The sequence below is a fragment of the Gambusia affinis genome, linkage group LG18 (genome assembly GCF_019740435.1).
Source record: "Gambusia affinis linkage group LG18, SWU_Gaff_1.0, whole genome shotgun sequence".
NCBI classification, from domain to species: domain Eukaryota; kingdom Metazoa; phylum Chordata; class Actinopteri; order Cyprinodontiformes; family Poeciliidae; genus Gambusia; species Gambusia affinis.
In genome coordinates, this window is record NC_057885.1 from 23,717,555 (window position 1) to 23,739,652 (window position 22,098).

The window sequence follows — 22,098 nt, forward strand, 5'->3', positions numbered from 1 at the left end:
CAAAATCATTTGATTTGTATGGAGTAACAAGTACCATCGTTTGTGTCATGAAGTGCGGTGAGGCGGTGAGGCAGGATGCAGCAGACCCAGGTAGATGAGAGAAAATGATGGTTTATTGTTTAAAATAGTCCACAAAAAGTCCAACAACCAGGCAGCACAGCAGAGCAGAAAGCCAGGGCTCAGCACCGGTAGCAACTGCAGGCAACGAAAGGACAAACGACACCGACTAGATGTAGAGACAGCTAAGACAAGGACCCGACGAGGAACAAAGGCCACAGGTGGGGTTATGATTCTGAACTGCGTTTCAGAAGCAATGCCTGATTGTCGGTTTATTTTTAGTACTTTTTTATCTACCATAACTTTTGTTGGGTTACTTCCATGACCGTTGTGGGATTTTTACTCTTTTAGTGTTTCATAAATTGAAATTACCAACAACTGTGCACTTGTGCATGAATAATAATAATAATAACAGACTTTTCCAAGTTTAAAAAACAGGAATGTTTTCCCTCAGTAACTTAGAACTAATTTAAGTTATAAATTTGTTCTCTGAGGAAGAAACAAAATACTTCACATTCCATAAGTGATTGTTGAGTTGCAGCACTTTTAGTCTGCACATGGCTTCCCCTTTAATGTTTCGGTTTCCTCCTTTAAGATGTGATGTCAAGATAAATGTGTCTATAAAAGCTGATTTACCGTTTCTGAGTCTGAACTGAAACTTCCTGATTCAGAGCTGAAAGTAAGAAGCTGATTCTTTTCTACAAGTCCTTTTTGCTTAACCTTGTCCTGTTATTCTGGTTCTTGGTTGAAACCTGCAGCCATGAGGATCCTGACTCTGCCTCTGCTTCTCTGTGGTTTGATGCTTCTGAGCAGCATTAACAGTGAGTATTTTGTCAAGAAGTGTGAGAAGCTAGAATCTCTTGAGTTATCCAAGTAAAATGATTTGACTTAAGAAAATGAATGTCATTTTTAACATTAAAATTTCTATCATTTATAGTTCCTGAGACTCAGAGATTTCCTTTCCATATTGTTGGTGAACTTTCCATTTATGATTCAGTTACACCTAGTCGAACCTGAGCTTTAAATCTCATAAATCTACAGTTACAACTTTCACACTTTGCAGTGAAGATCAGTTTGATATTTTTCGGGGGTATGTTCACTATTAGGTGAAATGGTGTAATAGATTATGTTTGTTATATTTTTTCCCACAGAGATCAATGGATTGAAAACTGAATGCCATTACGGCTGGAATCTAATCCATGGACGCTGTTTCAAATATGTTCCACGCCGTTTGACTTGGGCGAAAGCTGAGGTGAAACTGGACAATGATTCATGTTTATGAAACTGTCTTCTCATGTTCCTAAATAAAAAATAGATTATTTTATTCACAATTGTTTTTCCAGTCAACTCTTCTTTCTTTTTTCTGATTGATTGGCAGAGAAATTGCATTTCCATAGGAGGAAACCTTGCATCTGTGCACAGTTCTGAAGAATACCATGAAATTCAGTCGCTCATTATGCGTGCCACACATGAGTTGACGGAAACATGGATCGGCGGCTCTGATGCAGCTGAGGTTAGCATTACCCAATATCACAATATTCATCAAAACCTATTCAACACAGATTCTAGGAGTTTTTCTCATGCGTCTTGCAGGAAGATAGTTGGTCTTGGACCGATGGGACGCTGATGACATTTACAAACTGGTGTCCTGGAGAACCCAACAATGGTAGAGGGCACCAGCACTGCATGCAAATGAATTACTCTGGTAAAACTGTTCTTTCTTAAGCAATGATTAAGTCACTTCTTATAGATGTCTGATCAGATGCAAAAACATAAAATAAGTAAAGATATGTTTTATCTTTAGTGGTGTAAAGTTTTCCTGAATAATTCCAGTCTGAATGCTGCTGTGACCTTTGAAAAGCTTCAGGCTTTTTTGGTATAAAACTGTTTTCTGTCTTTCACACTTACAGGAGAAAAGTGCTGGGACGATCACAAATGTACAGTCCGCCAACCGTCTGTCTGCGTTTCTAAAAACTGAAGCTGGGCTGAGCTGAAGACATGAAGAAGCTTCTACATCTTTTTATTTTCTATCTATGCTGCTTGAAAGACGTGGCGGCGCAGCACATCGACAGAGGAACTCTGTCCTGCTTCTCATTAGATCAAACCAAATGTGATGTAAAGTTACAGTTTTATCTACTTTCTTGCTGATTAAACTTTCTTTCTTGTTCTTTGCAAAATTAAACAGCAGGCATTAAAATATGCTGGTCTGGATGTGTTTGTGTTTGGTGTGTGAAATGTTTTATTAGTTTAAGCAGTCTGGGTTCTCAGCTGCAGCTTCGCCAAGTTAACTTTATTTGTATTTTAGCAACCAGGCTGATCAAAGTTACATCAGGGAACTATAACACAATAATCAAACACTGTAAAAGGTTTGAGGCACATTTAGTCATTTCTACTAACTTCTAAACTTTAAAACAAATAAATCTTGTAAGTTTTAGAATTTAAATTTAAATGTGTGTTTGTAAAAAAACAAAAAAAGACTAATTAAAAGTGGCATTTTGAGGTTAATACTATCAATCTGGTACAATTTAAAGGTTGAGTTTAAACTTTTACACAAAACATGGACCAGTTCTGCAGCTTGAGGTGAACTAAACCAAGAAACTCTTTGTTTGAATTCTTTAGTTTCACTCTTATAGTTTTTATAATTATATTAAAATAAAACATTTGAGTTAAAATTGGTTTGACTGTTATAAACAAATTTTATTTGAAAAAGGGCAAAAATAACAGGTTGCTTTGAAAAGACCGCTGAACTACCCATACAGGTGCGCCCTCTGCTGGTGCAGCAAAGATATTTTTGCTGTTCAGATTATAGATTCTGTTCTTTAGTGGATTGGATAAAAATTTTGAAGGTAGCAGTTATAGGAACAATAAACTGGGATTCGGGGTGTGACCAGTCTGAAACAGAGGATGCAGAATAGTTTTTTGTTTTACTTTAGCTGAATAAATAAATTATTCTGTCTTGTATGAACAGCACTGTATGTTCGTCGTTGTGTTGGTTGGGAGGTTCAGTGTCTACATTGTTTTTGTTGGAAAACTAAAATACATTTGTTACAGTGTATTTGTGTGTTCTGAGTATAAAAACTATTTTAAAACATTTTACAAAACCTTTATGTTCTAGAGGCATTAATGGAACATTTTCCACATTTGACTGGTATAATTTTTTTAATTGATGTCATGATTCATGTTCTGTCTGTCCATCCTGAGCCTAATCATTCATTCTGTTCACCTGCCATGCCTGATTGCTTACCTGTTCCACCTGGTCCCCGCCCTACTTAAACACCTCTCAGTCTCTGCCTCCCTGCCAGATTATCGACAGCCACGAGCCAGTAGAAATCCAGCGTTTCCTTCCAAGCCTTCTGTGTTTCTTGACCCCTTTCTGTCCATGGATTGACCCCCTTGCCAAGCCCTTGTCGGATCTCATCTATTCTGCATTTCTGGACCCTGACCCAAGCTTTGCCTCACGACCACCGAGTATCGCCTGCCCCTCAAGCTAAGTTTGCTCTCTCTGCCGACCCGTGTATGACCTTTGCTTGATCTTCGTCTCAGTCTCTGTGTGTTGCCCTCTGGATCTCCTTGTGGAGAGAATCATTGGATCCACAGCAGCCAATTCTACCTTTTGTTTTCAGCTCCACCCGTTCACTGCATTACAGGTCAGTTAAGCTGAACATTTCTCAGTTACCCCTCCTTTATCAGTTCATCACCAGTCTTCTGCCTTCTCTTCTCAGTGCTGTGTTTGATGACCATTCCCTGAGCAGCGACCAGCATCTGAATATTTTATTAAACTTGTTTTTTCTTTCTAACTCCTGTGTGTGATTGAATTTCTGGGTCCCCACCAAGTGTCCTTACAATTGATGGTAAAATCTGAAGCTTGTCCATCATTTTGACAGATTACAATTCAATCCCCTGGCTGTACTGTGTGCAGACGCACTAAATCAATCAATACAAAAAAGCATTTCTACTGAATATCACCTGCTACATGGACACTGAACTAAATGCATCTTGTTGCATCTTGGGATCCGACTGCAACTTGAAGAGTTCAGACACTTTAAAAACTAGACAGTGATCCAGTAAAATCAAAGATTATGTTGTAGAGTTGCTATTATGTGTGTTTTCTGACTTGAATCTGGTTGTTGTTGGTCTTTGGTCAGGTTTTGTACTGAGGTGCCACTCCAGTTTTTATCCTGGTGCCCTGAAGGAATCATGTCCTGTTTGTCAGGATCACAAACTCTTACAGGTCTGATGTGAGGGACACAGAAAAAAAATGGAGTTAGATCATTAGAAATTATACTTATTAACTGAATGTTCTACAAAGTGTCATTTCATAAATTTAAAATAAAAATCCAGGTTTGAACAAACAATATTTATTGACCCAAACGTTGTTTACAGATCAATAAAGAAATAGATGAATGAGAATTACAGCAGGAAAAGTTTATTTTCTTACCTCAGCATGCAGACAGGAAGAGACCAACTTTCATTTACTGTCAGTGGCAGAAAATATGAGAGCATATAAATAAAACGCACACACACACACACGTACAAACAGATTATCGAGTCTCATTTAGCCAAAGTCCAAACGTGACTTGATGTGAGTTCCCAGAACTCCTCAGATAACGGATGTTAAATTGTCTTAAATGACCTAAATATACAAACTGACAACATGCTGAGATAAATGAAACATTGTGATACTGAATATTTTACTTTTATTCATTTAACCTTTATTTCACTAGAATAATTATTATTACTTATTATTACTAGAATAACATTATTACTTACAACCTGATGGCCTACTTAGAACCACACGTATTGTAAAGAATATAATTGTATTTCCCCTTGGAAAACATCCAATAACCTGTTTTATATTGTTGATTTTGTTATACATGGTTCCTATAAAATGTCTGATTTGCAGTTCCAGTGATAACAAATACACAAATTCACAAATGCTTATCAACACGTTTGTTTAAATAAAGACACCTCACCTTCATTGATCCTCTGGACTGAATGACAGAACCAAACTGAAGCAAACAGCTTATTTTATACGCCGTGTTGCGTTTAACAACAACTACAACTTTGAAAAGAAATTCATGTCTTTCACAATAAAAGCTTCAGTATCTGTAAGGCTTGTGTTTGTCGTCTCTTTCAGAAGCCCTTCATGGAGCTCCAAAGCGGTCAGACTCATGGAGTCCAGCTTTTATCCACTTGGCCACTTCCTGGCCTCTAGCTGCCCTCAGCCTGTGGTTCCTGCAGGAACCAGCTGCTGCTGCCTGGTCCCAATGGGTCAGAGTCATTTTTCATTCATGAAACATTTAAACCAGCAGGCCTCTACTGGACGCCGGTTCAATGCAGCTTCAGTAAAATAGCTAAATATCACTATACACATGACAGTAGTAGACTAGTAGACTGTGTCTAATAAACAGCTTTACAATATTACTCTCACTGTATGTCACTGTTCATGAATGAATTATCTAGATGTAAGTTCACTAAGCAGCTGCTTAGAGACTCTGAAACTAAAAAATCCAGTTTCTCTCCTGATTATTAAACCTCCAGTTTGAAATTTTTTTACTGTTTTCCATATTTTTTTAAACTATTGCCCTGTTGTGACAGTTTTGTATGAGACAGATAATCTGTAAAGACATTGAACTCTACGGAGCCCCCTAGGGGACATGGGGAATTTTTTTTCTTTTGCGTTCCCTCGCAAAACTGTACTGATCAGTTGTGCGGCATAATTGAATACTGTAAGTCTTTCTTACGGTGGCCGCCGTACTTTCTGATTTAATATAAGGTTATGTAAGGTTTTTCCATGAATGTTAATATCTCGTTGTGAAATATCTGAAGTTTTATATCTTTCTTTAGGATACAAAGGCACCACAAACCTATGATATAAACAGAAACCCTCCGTAAAGAAATATAAATACTGTACATCCAAACTATATTTCTGAGTTATTATCGCGGCGTAATAAGTCATCTGACAGTTTTGATTGTGTCGCTGATGTGTTGGTTGCCTGAATGGTTTAAAGAGCTGCTTTTATGTTCAGTTCCATCTCAACCTTAACAGACATAAATATGCATTGAATGAATCGATTTTCAATCAGTTTTTTGCACCAAAGACTTCATAATAATAAATACATTTTATTATTAAAAACACGACAAACTAATTATGTTAAAGGGCCGTAATGGGTTAATTCGGGGAATCTCATCTGTCCGTGTATCAATTAGCTCCAAACCACTTCTTTGTTCTGTCACATTTATCGATTTATTCCATTTTGATTATTATGCTCCAAACTTTGCAAGGACTGACCAACCCGCTCACCGTTTCCTCATACACACAAACCAGCAGGCCAGTAAGCTTCCCATTCATACTTGATGACGTCACTCCCACATCGGCACACCCACCACCTAAGTGTCAAAGTCGCGTGCTCCTATCATATCAATAATTACTTATTTCATTCATATGGCTCTTACAGAGCCTCGGTGAAAACGTGTTTATTGTTATTAAGTCTTAAAAATCCCAGACTGTAATGATGTTGATACGGTTATTGTGGAACAAACATTTACTATATTATTAAATCTCACCTGTATTCATAGCAGATTGTTTTTAGCTGGAGCGTTTCCTGGCAAAATAAAGATCACTAAGAGATTTTAAGACTACAAAAGTGGTGATAAGCACATTTTAACAAGCTTAAAGAAGGACCAACATTAAAAAAATCTGATTGAAGATTTCTACAATCTCCACTCTATTTTCCGTTGAGGGGTCATTAGGTCAAATACACACTGGGACATCTGTTTATGACGTTTTTAATGACCATCTTTTATCTGCTTTCATTTTTCTTGAACAGCAAAATAAAACAGACAGTGTTTGACTTTATGAGCTTAAACAGGTTTTGCTGTTCTAAACTAATTTTGTTCTTTAGAAACAAGGACAACAAAAACTTGATGCTTTGAACAGATTACTGACCAGTGAACTGCGCCCTCTAGTGGTTCATCAAAAATGTTATACTATATATATTATACATTCTGCTGTAGCTTTGAAGATGTGATTTTCAAAGATAACAGGAATACAAAGGAACAGTCTGATATATCAAACTGTTTCTAAAGCCTAAACAGATGTTTATCAAACTTGAGTGCTTATTCTAAATTATTAGAATTATATATAAAATTCTGTCCTAATTATTAAAAAGAGAAGTTGTAAACTCATATCAACAGAGTTATTATTCTAAATACACTCTAAAAGCTGCACTAAGCAGCTTTTGTAAAAATATGTTTTTTACATTTTTGTTAAAATGTCCTGGTGGTAAAATATGAGACATTATCTGTAAAAAACTTAATAAATATTTTTATAAAAGTTTATCAAGTTTAATGTGATATAAAGGAGATGACGACAGGTTGATGATTTGTCAGGAAAGGCAGGATGTTTTTTTCTGCCCCATTTATTCTCAAAATATTTACAGTGATTTATTTTCCATGACAGGAAAAACAAAACAAAGCAAGAATCTTTTTCATAAAAGAAAAATATATTAAAATACAGATAATCAAGGCAAAAAGATAAAACAAAACTCATTGATCAGTTTGTTTGATCAAAAGTTTCAATAAACACAAATGTTTAATGTGTAAACCAGTGTTCTTGTTTTGCCATAAAATCCAGATAAAGTCTGTTATCAATCAAGGAAATGTAATTTATTTCCCTTTTCAAGGTTTTTCTTTTTCCCCAAGGTCAGACACGAGGTTCTGTCCTCTGAGTCTATAAACTCCTCCTCATGTTTTATCTTAAATATTCAGACATGCAGCACTTAAAATGTAAACATTCCAGATGCAATGAAGAGTTAGAAAATCTACAGTTTGTGTTTGATGCACTGATGAGTTCATGTAGAAAATGTTCTTCTGGTTTGATCGTAACATTTCAGAGGAATCAGAGATATTCACACCCGTTTAAAATACATCTAAAACTAAATTTTATGTTCTGTTTCAGTTCAATGTTTTTGTTAATTTGGCCTTTATAATGACTGTATGATAATTTGGATCAACATAGTTTCATGCTGTTGTTTTGTGTGATGAAGCTGAAAACAAAAGAATCAGAAGATGCAAAGTATTTTATTTAGGTTGCATGTAAATGCTGCCTTTTGAATATTAAACATTGGAATATTTATGTCCTTCAAACATCATAAGAACTTGATTGACCTGAAAAATGAGACTTGACTAATGCAATAATGCTTTTTTGTTTTTCACTTAAACTGTCCATTTTATGAGTTATCATGGAATCAACAGTTATTTGAATCATTTGGACATGGATTAAATATGTGACAACAAACATTTGATACTAATTTAGAAAGAGAAAAAAAATATTAGTTCCTGATTTCAGGTGTTGCAATTTTAAAGAATTAAGTTTTGTATTGTAATAACGTTCAGTTCATGTGATGAGGAAGTTTGGTAATAACCTTTTTTATCAGGATTAAACATCTGCAGTCAATCTGGGTATGACATTCATTAGACAGTCAGTGAAGGTGTGGGTCCAGTTAATGGAGACCTCAGCAGTGTACATGTATTATTTAATATTATTACAGTTTGATTCCATGTAAAACTTATAAGCTCACCTCTGAAAAATAAAGTGTTGTAACATAAAATTTTGCACCAAACAGGTTATAAAAGCCACATTTGGACTTTGATAAGTGATAGATGTGAACAATGTTTGTTCAACAGATAAGAAATGAAGAGGGGAATATTGTTTCAGAAATTTACGTGCCAGCTTCCTTGTTTTGAGGCTGGAAGAAACAGTTTATAAGAGTCGATGTGTTACTGGTGCAGCACATTCAACCTGCAGGCTGACTGTAACTTAGAGGATAACCTGTGGTGTGATTGGTGGAAATTATCTCCTATTATCTCCTATTATCTCTTTACTGTCTTCAACCTGCATCATCAAAGCCATGAAGGCTCTGAATCTGCTGCTGCTTCTTTCTGCCTCGTTGGCTTTGAGTCAACCTGCTGGTGAGTTTGTGTTTGTGTGCATATTATTAAATATCACTCCCACCTTTAATCTAATGTTCAGTTATGATATTTTTGTATCTGGTATGCCTCTGTATATTTCAACCTATCATTCATTGCTGTGTTTCATGCAGTGCTGCCAGATATCCTGGATGGGGCTGAGAGAGATGAAGCTGTTCCAGAAGGTCAGGCTGTAACTCTGATGTATTTCATCAGATTTCTCATTTTGAATGTTTTCTGTAACAGCGTCCAGATGTGTTTCTAAACATCTGTCGTTCTGAATGAATCCAGTCTCAGAAAGCGGCCCAGTCTTGCTGCTGATGTTTTCATCCAGATAGTTTGATGAAGTGCTTTAATTAGCAAGTCTTCTCTGTCTTGATATGAAGAGATTAAACATATTTCAGTTCCAGTTACTTAATGTCTTCTGGAAATTCAACTTTTCCTGCTTTTTGAGCTTTGAGCTTTGTGGTTGTGTTGTAGGACATTTATTAATTCTGTTTTGGTTCTGATGGATGCTGTTTGCTCTCCTACACTAAGAGCTGTTATTGTGAACATAATGCCAACAAAACAAATACAATTTTACACACATGGAAAAACTGAAGGTTTAAGAAATCAGACACGTTTTGTAAAGAACACCCAATACTGAGCATGAAAAATAAGATAAAATATATTGATTTTTAGTTTTTCATATTTTTTCTTCTACATAATATTAATGTCAAAAATATGAATTATATCCAGAAACCAGAGAAGATCCTGAAGTTTATGTTTGCCAATTATAAATGTTAAATTCTGTATATACACAACAAAATGAATTTAACATTAAACCTTTGCCAGAACATTTGGCTCTTCATGAAGAGGAACCTGGAAACTGGACAGATGCAGAAGGTTGGTGCTTTTTTCTTCTGTTTCATTCAATAAATAGAGCAATAATTTTCATCCTCCTCTATCCTCGTGTTTTTTGCAGAACCAACCTTTAAACCTGTGGATGAAGAAGCTTACCTGAAGGGTGAGTTTACCGTTCTGAGAATCTGTGATTTAAACTATATGTGATTCAGTTTCAACCAAGTCTGAAAGTTCAGCTTCCTTCCTGTAGACGGGCTCTCTCACAAGTGAAAAACTTGAAGCATGTAACTAAAACCATCAAAAATAACTCCTGATAAAACAATCATTAGTGTATTATTAGGCTTCATTAGCCCTAATCGTGATGTTGTTGGAGTTGTAAACCTACCAACATTGCAGAGTGGCGACTCTGTCCTTCAAACCTGAAACAGACTGAGACGTTTAATCAGCCACACTGAGTAAACTTAGATATGAAAACTTTTTTAACACAGTTAAGGTTCAGTTTTTGTGTCTATGCATATTTTTATGTCTTTTATTGCATGAAATATTCACATGCATTTATACCAGAAAGCAATAACTGTTGATTTTATTAAAACTGGATAATTGTTTCCTGTTTCCTCTTTTTTTTCAGAAACTGCTGAGTTGATTTTTTTCTCGACATTTTTGTCCCAGCAGCACATAAATAAAACTACCAGTAGAATATTATAAATATATAATATTATGTCTGTGTTTGTTTTCAGCTCTGAATGGAACAGTCCAACGTTCAGGATCCTGTTCCCCTGGCTGGGCCCGGGTCAAAGGTCGCTGCTACCACGTCTTTCCTTTTGGTGCTACTTGGCATAGAGCTCAGGTGACCTTTGATTAACTTTACTTTATGTTTCTCACCATCTTCTTCCTGTATTGGTGTAACAGCTCTCCTTGTCTCCACTGCAGGGGAACTGCAGGTCCATACAAGCTCACCTGGCATCAATCCATGACTACGAGGTGAACAATCAGCTTGTGAGGATGATAATGTCTGCAGGTCGGGGCAGTACTGCAGTCTGGGTTGGAGGCAATGACATACAATGGGTAATCTCACATGTGCACCTTGTGTGTCAGCGTTTCATTAAATATATTTAAATGTTTTACTCAGACGGCTTTACCTTGCAGGAGCGCCACTGGCGCTGGGTGGATGGAAGCTCTTTTCGCTACAGTAACTGGTGTCGATCCGCACCCAACAACATGTTTAATCAGGACTGTTTGCAGATAAACTACAGTCGTAAGTGAAATGATCTCATCTAGTTGTGGAGGTGCTAATTATAAAGGTTAACAGTTAATTAATTGTAGAGATGATCAGGCTGACTAGTTGTGTCCATATCTTAGACTTCAGATGTTTCTACAATTCGACGTGTTTCTGTTTGTTTTCTTGCAGGTCACAGATGCTGGGACGATGCGCAGTGTAACTTTCAAAGACCATTTATCTGTGTCAGAAACTCCTGATGACTGTTTGTGTAGAAATGATGCAGTTTGTGTCAAAAACACAGAGGTGTTGGTGTTTTTTTAAAGGAGTGTCAAGACAATAACAAAGAATGAAATCATTGCATTTAAAAAAATATGAATGTCTGTATTCTAAAACACAAATATGAGGCAAAAAATAAACATGTTTAAATCCATTTGTCAGATTGTTTGATCAATTGTAACAATAAATAAAAATGTTTAATGTGAAAACCAGTGTTATTTATTATTTCTGCATAACTTCCACATAAAACCTGTTGTCCTAAAAGGAAATGTAATTTATTTACTTATGGCACCTTTTCCTTTCGCCCAACATCAGATATGAGGTGTTAAGGTTTCTAGATGACGGATGAACTTTCAACTTTAGAAGCTGCTCCTCATGTTTCATCTTAACAAAAATAAAATGATCCAAAAATCAAGTTTGATCTTATTACTTGAGATGAATCATATCTACATCAACACATGATTTATGTTTCATAGTTGAAAGTTGTTGATTGTGATTGAGTGGAAAACAAAATTACCAGCTGATGTAAAATATTTAATTTAGGTTGCATGTAAAAGTTTCTTTAGGAGTTAATATTAAACATTGAAATATTTCTGTTCTTCACAAATAATAGAAAAAAGTAAAAAAACATGTCTGACATGGAAAATGTTTTACAGACGACAAATGGTAGAAGCAAAAACTCTTTTTTTATTATCTATTTTATGAGTTGTTAACGACTGAACCATTATTTAAAGTTATAAATTATCAGTAAATGCATGAAATATGTCCCAAAAAAAATTAAGAATAAACAAAAAAGGCTATTAGTTTCTGCTTTAAGGTGCTTAAATGTTTAAGCACCTGAAATATATTATATATAAGAGATATTATAAATATTTATATCTGGTTTTTATACCAGAGTCTTGACTAACTTCAGATATAATTTATGTTTTTCTAGGAGTGACAAAAATAGATCATCAAATAGACAGAGAGGTTGACATTGAGACAGCTGAGCATAAAATTATTTAGAATCATGGAAGATCCAGTTTATTCAATTAACTGCATTTAACCAAGAGGTTTGATTCTAAAAATGTTTCCATTTGGCCCAATTTCTGTTTTCAAACTGGCTTATTTTAATTTCTACATGTAAAACAATCCACACACACAAACATTGATGCTTGCTTCTTATTTATTATCAGAGCAGGAGAGAAATTGATTACAGGTAGCAAACCCTCACCAAAGATTTAAAGCACAATCAACTGGATTATATTTAGAAGTAATCATGTCAACTTTTGACTCGTGTTTGAAGCCAAAAGTTGATGGTTGATTACAAGAAAAAGCAAATCATTAATTTTAGCTGAATGTTTGACCTGCAGATTTACTTGGCAGGACGAATTTTCATGCTGATGCTCTTCAGGGAGTAATCAAATCCCTTCCATTTCTTCCATTCCACTCCAACAGCATAGAGAGTGTTGTCAGCCCCCCAGCGATAAACACCGTTAGGGTTTGTCGCGTGACAAGCATAGTACCAGAAAGCACCCAGACATCTTTTGGCACAGTTGGCGCCGTGCTTGTCCTGGTCTTTGTCAAAGGTGGAAAATTTCTGTCCGTTGTGATAGGTGAGGCTGTCTCCTGCAGAAATCATTACAGGATACAAAATATATGAATAAAAAAATACATTGAGTTGAAAGTTTAAATAGTGAAAATAAAGTTGTAATTTAAATATGACATAAATCATAAGAAGTTATGTTAATCTATTATTGGACTATTATCAGTGAGATCAATTAAATTTAATTTGCTCCAGTTTTTGCTCTGAACTGCAAAAATCAATCTGTTTGTTTCAGAACCATAAGAACAAACTCTAGGTTTAGATTTCACTGATAACCTATTTAATACAATCAATGTGTTTTTTATGAATCCTGATCCTGGTCTAAATACAATAAATTAGCTTTATTAATTATTATTATTACTATGGTTATTATACACCTGCACTAACACAAGAGTCCCTCAGGGATCCATGTTCAGTACCTTGATCTTTACTTTCCAGAATCATTGCTCAACTTTCAAACCCAGCACATCCATCCATCCATTCATCCATCCATCCATCCATCCATTCATCCATCCTGTCTGGTAATGTTCTTCTCATGACTCACCAGCGCCCCCTTTGTTGTTGAAGCCACTCACATGTAGGATGTAACCGTCACACTCAGCATCAACTTTAAATGAAGAGTAAAGAGCAAACTTTTTGTTTCCTTCAAAGTCCTCCATGTCGACCATCAGTTCATAGTTTTGATTCCTTGTCAACTCGTGGATGTTATCAAGACCTGCACAGAGATGGAAACATTAAAATTGGATTTTTACTGAGACTTTTACAAACTCAGAACTTAGTTTGGGCTCCTTCTGTCCAGATTACTGCAGCAATGCACCGTGACACGGAGTCGATCAGTCTGTGGCGTTGATCAGGTTTTATAAGAGCCCAGATTTTTCCTGTCCAGTCCTGGACTCAGTGACCATTTTAAAGCCTTTGCAGATGTTTGGATCTAATTAGCTGATTAGTGTGGCAGCAGGAGTCTGAAATATGGAACTTTTTCATTATATTCTAATTTTTTGAAATACTGAATTTGAAGTTTTCAGTAATAATCATCGACACTAAAATAAGTAAATTTTTGAAATATATCAAGCTGTATCTAACAGATGAATACAAAACACAAATGTTACTTTTTGAAATAAATAACTGATTAAAATCAACTTTTTCATAATATTCAATTTTTTGACCTGCACCTGTACACCATCATTTGCCAACACAATAGTGAAGAAGAAAGTCTAGCAAATAAACAGATGTTAAAAAATGTGGCTATAACTATGTTACTATTGTCCTACATAAATAAAGAAACCATAGACTGACTAACTGTTGAGGTTCATGTCTCACCCAGCCAGTACTCTCCAGCAGCGTTTCCAAAGCCTCTCTTGTACTCGGCCCAGTTTCTGTAGAAGTTTACAGAACCATCCATCCTCCTCTGGAAAACCTGGAGAAACAAAGGAATCTGTTCAGGAAGTGAACAAGTTTCTCACTTAAACATTCAGGATGAAAAGAAAGTGAGTTTTACCAACTCTGAACTGATATCAATAATCAATATTTAACATGACAAAAGTTACCAAGTTTGACTTTTAACATGGAGGTGAAAATGGAAGGAAAATAAAAACTCTTCTTTCAACAGAACTTGATGTTTGTTGGATGAAAACCTCCAAGAACCTTCAGATAAAACAAGTTGTACTGTGAAGTTTCTGTAGAGATGGACTCACCGTCCAGCGTCCTCCCTCTGAGACCATGTCACAGTAAACCTTCACACAAACACACAGATTAATGAGTCCATCCAGTTCTTTACACTTATTTTTTATGTATTACAAAGTCACACATTATGTGGAAAAATAAAAACTATCACTGTCTCAGTAATATGTGAACTTATAATTAAATACAATTTTATCTCAATAAGTAACTGCTTTAGTTATAGGTGAAAGAAATTGGAGCTTGAACTGAAACAAGATACCAAACATCAAGAAAGTTAAGTTTCAAATAGTCAGTTTTGTCATGAGGTGAGGTGTGGTGGCGGTGAGGCAAACGCAGCAGACCCAGATGAGGTGAGATGAGGAGTTTAATTATGAATAAGAAACAGAAAACTAGTGATGTTACGTGATGAGCCGAGGCTTCGAGGCGTGTGTCGAGTAATGGAGGGGGCGTTTCCGTAAAGCGCGTATCGAGGCTTGCTTCATTTAGGGGAGGAGCCGAAAACGATGACGTCCGAAGCCTCGCTGCCCGGCTGTACCACGTGACTGCTTCGGGAAGTGGCTCAGATTTTGGCGCGGGGTTTGGAAACCCCACAGGCTCCATTCAAAATGTGGGTTGTTGTAGGCGAGTTGCGGTCAGTTGAGAGAGTGGATATATATATATATATATATATATATATATATATATATATATATATATATATATATATATATATATATATATATATATATATATATATATATATATATATATATATATATATATATATATATATATATATATATATATATATATATATATATATATATATATATATATATATATATATAATAAATATAGCACTAGGAAGTCATAGGAAAGCACGGGCCGCAGAGAGAGAGAGAGAGAGAGAGAGAGAGAGAGAGAGAAAAAAGACAGGCAAAGAGAGAGAAAGATATATAGATCTAGAGATAGAGAGAAACAGAAAAATAAAAAATAGATATTTACAGAGAGAAAGAGATAGATACATACAGACAGAAAAAGAGAGAGAAAGAGAGAGAGAAATATATAGAGATAGAGAGAGAAAAAAAATATATATATATATACAGAGAGAGAGGGAGACACAGAGAAAGGAAAAAAGAGAAAATCCTATCCTGTCCCACAGCTATCCTATTTTTAATTTTAATTTTAATTCTAATATTAAGGATATGTGAGTTTTCACCACTTGATTTAACTCGAGTTACCTTGAACTCCAATACCATCATCACACACATCATAAGCAGATTTGCTCTGGAATAAGCAAGGTATTGATCTAAATGAATTTTTCCCCCCTTCCCCCTTTATTTATTTTTCTGGGATTAATAGTTAATGTTTTTAGACTTTAATATTTCAGGACTTATAATTGGGTTATTTATTTAATTTGAGCTTTTTACTAATAATCTCACTATTATAAATAGGATTGGTTAGTTAGTTTTAAAGTTCTTAATTTTTATATTAGGATTTTTAAGATAGCTGTGGGACAGGATAGGATTTTTTTTTGTATATATATTTCTCTCTATCTCTATCTCTATATATCTCTTTCTCTCTCTCTTTGTCTCTTTTTTTCTTCACCTTTTGTGAAGTCATTCCCAAGAGCCATAACAGACAAAAATTCAATTAAAATTGAATTTTAATTCAATCTTCAATCTGTATCTTAACACACGTGTTAAGATACAGCTGGTTGTGATTATACACCTGGCCAGTAGGTGGTTTCGTGTGCACATGAAGCCTCAAGAAATGAACCCTTTCTCGAACCAGTTGGCTCAAGTGGTTCAATGCCTCATGAGGCTTCATCTCACCATCACTACAGAAAACAGTCCACAGACCTGGCAGCACTGCTGAGCGGAGGGCTAATGCTCACAACAGGTAGCAACAGGATATAACGAGGACTTAACAGTCAACTCTCAGACGAGACGAAACTCAGACGTGACACAGCCATACACAGACGTAGATTGACGTAGGAACCGACGAAGACAGACACACACAGGTGACACTAAATACACAAGAGGAAATCAGGGAACGAGATACACCTGGGGACTAATCACGGGGAGACAGGACAACACAGAGACTCAGACACACAGGAAACTTGAAATAAACATACAGAAAAACATAGAACCTGACAAGTTTAAGTAAAGTTTATGAAGATTAAGAAAATATCTGGTCACATTTGAAGGCAGATAAACCTCCAGTCTTGGTTCTGCACAGAACTCTAATCTGGATCTTCATTCCTATGAACAAAGCAAAGTTAAAGTTCACCTGAATAGCAGATGTAGTTCCACTTGGATAGATGATGTACACTCCACTGGGAAGTTTATTGTCCTCATTGCAGACGTCATTACAGTCAGCTGGCAGTTTGACGGCTTCACAGCTGATCAGCAGTGGAGCCAAGAGGAAGAGAAGTGATGACAGCTAGAAGACAGAACATGACACCTTCTGAACATCAGCCATCAAAGAAACTCTGATTACATTTCATCTATTCAGATTAAACCTGATCCCTGTTCTTGTCCTGTATGTTGTGCTGCCAGATTTTCAGTCAGAATAATGCTGAATTCTGCCGTAACAATGGTTTCTGGTAGGTGGGACCCTCCATTTTTAACAACTCATTTGATCAGTCATATTAAGAAATGTTATTTCTAGAGCCAAAAGTAGGACAGTGTTTACATTCATTTAATGTCATCAATGATGCTTCATAATTTGAAGATTTTCATGTTCAATGTCTGTGCTGTTTTTATTTTGGTAATTTGTTGACAAGATTTTAAATATAAAAAAAAAATTTCCATTCTCCATCATCAAATTGATAATTCAGTCACTGATATTGTTTTTATAGTGTAAATTATAGACTTACCTTCATCTTTTCTGTTGATCTGGATAAAATTGATCAAAACTGATGAAAATCTGGAGTCTGAATTGAAATACAATGAAATTTCCTGTCAATGAAAAATAAAATAGAGAAACTTTAGTGATCAAACACAGTTGTAAATGAATTCATTGGTTCATTTCTCACCTGCAGCTGGAATGAACTTGATTCCAAACTTCTGCTTCTCCTCTGTGTCTCCGACGTTCAGACTCCGTTATTTATACCTACCAAAAGTGCTGATGTGTCACCTCACCCTGATTATCAGAAACCTAAATCAAACATCACCTAATGAAACAAATGAACTTGGCTTCTTAATTTTTCAAAGTAAATACTGGATACAGGATCTGGACTAAGGTGTGAATGAAATTTGACACCAGTGAGTCCAAAGAAGATGTGAACAAACACTTTTTATGACAGGCTTCTCAAGACATTGTATCTTTTCTCAAACATATTTACTCTGTGTTGTCATCTGGCCTTTTAGTCAATACTTCTGTATCCTGGTAGAAATCGGACCCAACACCAACACGCCATACACAAGCAAAACGTTGGACAGCATCCTGATGGTGATTGATTAGGATTGATCGTATCGATTAGAACCACATTCAGCCGATCAGACATCTTGCTGTTGCATGTCATTATGTCCGACTTCGTTTCGCCAGCGGACAGAGAGTGACCGTAAACAAACACAAAAACCATCATGGTAGAGAAAGTCAAGGAAACAAAATAAAGCTCATGACACTCACCTCACCTTACAAGAGCACTTAATGTTTGAGAGAGTTTAAGAAAATACATAAAATCTGAAATGGTCGATGATCTGAATGCAAAGGCTCTCCTTGATTGGTTACTTGAATATACAGTTAAATGTATTGGTTTATTTTATTTAATTATAATAACATAATGCTTAAATATATAATATAATTATGAAACCAAGTTTTATTACATTGTGACATAATGCAGTGTAAAGAGCCTCGACATGAATTCCCCACATGGCCTTCCCATCCAACACACAAACATCGTCTCAAACACAGATGTCATAATTCTCCTATCAACTAAAATAATGAAGTTTATGTTTAATCTTCTTTATTCCATCAAGACTTTTTTCATCATTGTTTAAAGCAAACTGTATTTGCAGGAACTTGGCAGAGGACAGAGTAGTAATTGAAACCCACAATGTTTGTCCAACAGTCCCATGACACGTTAATAGAAATATGATGACACTTTTAAACAGTCAGTATTTATTTAACTGCAACACAGGAACACAGGAACACCCATGGGTGTTATATGACATGGGTCCACTTTTGAAATTGAAATTATTATAAAATATTTATTCCTAATAAACTGCACCTCACCTTACAAGAGCACTTAATGTTTGAGAGTTTAAGAAAATACATAAAATCTGAAATGGTCGATAATCTGAATGCAAAGGCTCTCCTTGATTAGTTATTTGAATATACAGTCAAATGTTTTGGTTAATTATATTTAATTATAATAATAGAATAATTAAAAATATAATCAATCAATCAAATGTTATTTGTATAGCACATTTCAGCAGCAAGACATTTCAAAGTGCTTTACATCAAATCAAACACAGAAACACAATGCAACATGGAATCAATAATCAAAACACGACATTAAATCAGGTTCCATCAATAAATTTGCAATTTATTACGTTTCAAATAAAACTCTAAACAAGTGGGTTTTAGTTGAGATTTAAAGGAAGTCAGTGTTTCAGCTGTTTTACATTTTCTGGAAGTTTGTTCCAGATTTTAGGTGCATAAATGCTGAATGCTGCTTCTCCTCATTTGGTTCTGGTTCTGGGGATGCACATCAGAACCAGAACCAGAACCTGGGAGGTTCTGGTTCTGGTTCTGCTCTGCAGCAGCATTCTGGATCAGCTGCAGCTGTTTGATTGATTTGTTGGACAGACCTGTGAAGATGCTGTTGCAATAATATGACTGAAGATGTATAATATAAAATAATTATGAAACCAAGTTTTATTACATTGTGACATAATGCAGTGTAAAGAGCCTCGACATGAATTCCCCACATGGCCTTCCCATCCAACACACAAACATCGTCTCAAACACAGATGTCATAATTCTCCTATCAACTAAAATAATGAAGTTTATGTTTAATTTTCTTTATTCCATCAAGACTTTTTTCATCATTGTTTAAAGCAAACTGTATTTGCAGGAACGTGGCAGAGGACAGAGTAGTAATTGAAACGCACAATGTTTGTCCAACAGTCCCATGACACGTTAATAGAAATATGATGACACTTTTAAACAGTCAGTATTTATTTAACTGCAACACAGGAACACAGGAACACCCATGGGTGTTAGATGACATGGGTACCATGAGATGGTAATATTACACTATTTTTTTAAGTTTAACTTCATGAACAATTGATCACGAGTATAAATGATGTAATTAACTCTGAATAAATGCCCAACTAGTAAAACTAGTGAGGATTAGATCCATAAAAATAAATAATACTTAGATAAATTTATATTAATTCGTTTGTAACTTCCTTCAACAACAGTGAAAACAGTTCACATTTTCTTTAAACATCTTTCCACTTCAGAAATTGACATTTGTCAAGAGGTGGTGTGAGGTGGTGGTGAAGCCGTAGACCCAGGTTGAAGTGAGAAATGAATGTTTCATGATGAAATAAATTTCAAACGTCCCAAAACCTGGCAGCACTGTTGAGAGGAAAGTTAGGACTCAGCACTGGTAGCAAAAGGCTACACGAATGGACAAGAACACCTGAACACCTAACTAGGACCTGACTAGGACCTGACAGAGACACGGAGACACTAAATACACGGGAGGTAATTAGTGAACGAGGAAAACCTGGGAATAATCAAGGGGAGACAGGACAACACGGAAACTCAGAGAACTTGAAATAAATACACAGAGAAAAACTCAAATCCTCACAAAATTATTATAAAATTTGTATTCCTAATAAAATAAAACACAAAACTGAATTTGTCAGCTAAAATAGAAAACAATAAACAAAGCTTCTTGAATCTTTACCCCAAATGGGTAAAGTCTCTCTGTAGAGACTCAGACAGACAAAGGGAAACCATTAGAAAAGTTTAATGACAATATGATTTAAATCTTTGGTGCCTGGGCCCCGGCTAAGGACATTGATCATCGCAAACATTGCGATGGGCTTGGATGAGCATTCCGTATGCTGAGAGGAACGTCATCCCCCCAAAAAGAGGAGGAGGCCGGAGAATCGGAGACGGAAATCGCTAAGAGAGTGGAGGTGCGATTGCTTAGCTTGCAAAGTTAAGACTGAAGGAGGTTATGTGACAGTGATGGGCTCATTCTAATTGCTGCAACGAACGACATCCCCCCAAAATGAGGCTGAGGCCAGGCCGAAGCTGGAGGACAGGTGATGTAGATGTAAAGAGGAGAGGAGTTGCTCTGATTTAGCTAGCGAGGCTAGAGTCAGGCAGAAGGAGGAGGCTTGACGGTGACGGGAGGGAAGAGTGGGAAAGGAAGCCAAAGATCGATGGGGACGTAGCGGGCCAAGGGAAGGTAAGATGCGCAGAGCGCATGGCAGAAGGGGAGCACTAAACTAGGCGCAAGGGGAGCTCAAAACACAGGGCATGGGGAGCACAAAATGCAGGGCAAGGGGAGCACAAAACGCAGGGCATGGGGAGCACAAAATGCAGGGCATGGGGAGCTCAAACACGGGGCATGAGGAGCATGGGGAGCACGAAACACAGGGCATGGGGAGCATGGGGAGCTCAAAACACAGGGCATGGGGGGCATGGGGAGCACAAAATGCAGGGCATGAAGAGCTCAAAACACAGGGCATGGGGAGCATGGGGAGCTCAAAACACAGGGCATGGGGGGCATGGGGAGCACAAAATGCAGGGCATGGGGAGCACAAAACACAGGGCATGGGGGGCATGGGGAGCACAAAATGCAGGGCATGGGGAGCACAAAACACAGGGCATGGGGAGCATGGGGAGCACAAAACACAGGGCATGGGGAGCACAAAATGCAGGGCAAGGGGAGCACAAAATGCAGGGCAAGGGGAGCACAAAACACAGGGCATCGGGAGCATGGGGAGCACAAAATGCAGGGCATGGGGAGCACAAAATGCAGGGCATGGGGAGCTCAAACACAGGGCATGAGGAGCATGGGGAGCACGAAACACAGGGCATGGGGAGCACAAAATGCAGGGCATGGGGAGCACAAAATGCAGGGCAAGGGGAGCTCAAAACACGGCATGGGGAGCATGGGGAGCACAAAACACAGGGCATGGGGGGCATGGGGAGCACAAAATGCAGGGCATGGGGAGCACAAAACGCATAGTGTAGGATAGGGATGCTGAAGGACTAGATCGGCGAGGGATGCTGCGAGGTGAGGAATTATGGGGCTACTGATTAGAGTAGCCCCTCTAATCTGCTAGGAAGATAGGATGCCAAAAACGGGACCAACGTAGTATGCTGCGAGGCCTACGCAGCATACTGCGTAGGCCTCAGCGGAGAGGCTTTTTTTCCTCTCCGCTGGAAAAAAGCCAGCGGAGAGGGGCGAGGTTGTGAAATGCTCTGATATGGGGTATATGGCGGCCAAAAT

At 36.9% G+C, this 22,098-nt stretch overlaps 3 protein-coding genes across 4 annotated transcripts; 2 read left to right on the forward strand and 1 right to left on the reverse strand.

Moving 5' to 3' along the window:
- The first annotated feature begins 705 nt into the window (after window positions 1-705).
- On the forward strand, window positions 706-2,254 carry LOC122821082 (ladderlectin-like). The gene is made up of 5 exons (XM_044098958.1): window positions 706-878; window positions 1,209-1,309; window positions 1,436-1,570; window positions 1,651-1,762; window positions 1,968-2,254. The coding sequence occupies exons 1-5, from the start codon at window positions 818-820 to the stop codon at window positions 2,033-2,035; spliced, it is 477 nt and encodes a 158-aa protein (XP_043954893.1). The 5' UTR covers window positions 706-817; the 3' UTR covers window positions 2,036-2,254.
- A 6,632-nt stretch (window positions 2,255-8,886) lies between these two features.
- On the forward strand, window positions 8,887-11,489 carry LOC122821068 (perlucin-like protein). Its single transcript, XM_044098934.1, has 8 exons — window positions 8,887-9,030; window positions 9,162-9,212; window positions 9,862-9,912; window positions 9,992-10,033; window positions 10,608-10,717; window positions 10,801-10,935; window positions 11,017-11,125; window positions 11,279-11,489. The coding sequence occupies exons 1-8, from the start codon at window positions 8,970-8,972 to the stop codon at window positions 11,344-11,346; spliced, it is 627 nt and encodes a 208-aa protein (XP_043954869.1). The 5' UTR covers window positions 8,887-8,969; the 3' UTR covers window positions 11,347-11,489.
- A 1,023-nt stretch (window positions 11,490-12,512) lies between these two features.
- Window positions 12,513-17,824, reverse strand: LOC122821058 (microfibril-associated glycoprotein 4-like). Of its 2 annotated transcripts, none has more exons than XM_044098897.1 (7): window positions 17,650-17,824; window positions 17,491-17,547; window positions 16,902-17,054; window positions 14,645-14,683; window positions 14,271-14,367; window positions 13,495-13,665; window positions 12,513-12,973 (listed from the first exon to the last, which is right to left on the reverse strand). In XM_044098897.1, the coding sequence occupies exons 2-7, from the start codon at window positions 17,494-17,496 to the stop codon at window positions 12,720-12,722; spliced, it is 720 nt and encodes a 239-aa protein (XP_043954832.1). In that variant the 5' UTR covers window positions 17,497-17,547; window positions 17,650-17,824; the 3' UTR covers window positions 12,513-12,719. The 2 variants fall into 2 exon arrangements, with proteins under 2 accessions (XP_043954832.1, XP_043954831.1); XM_044098896.1 differs by having other exon boundaries at window positions 17,491-17,572; window positions 17,650-17,823.
- Between the last annotated feature and the right edge of the window lie 4,274 nt (window positions 17,825-22,098).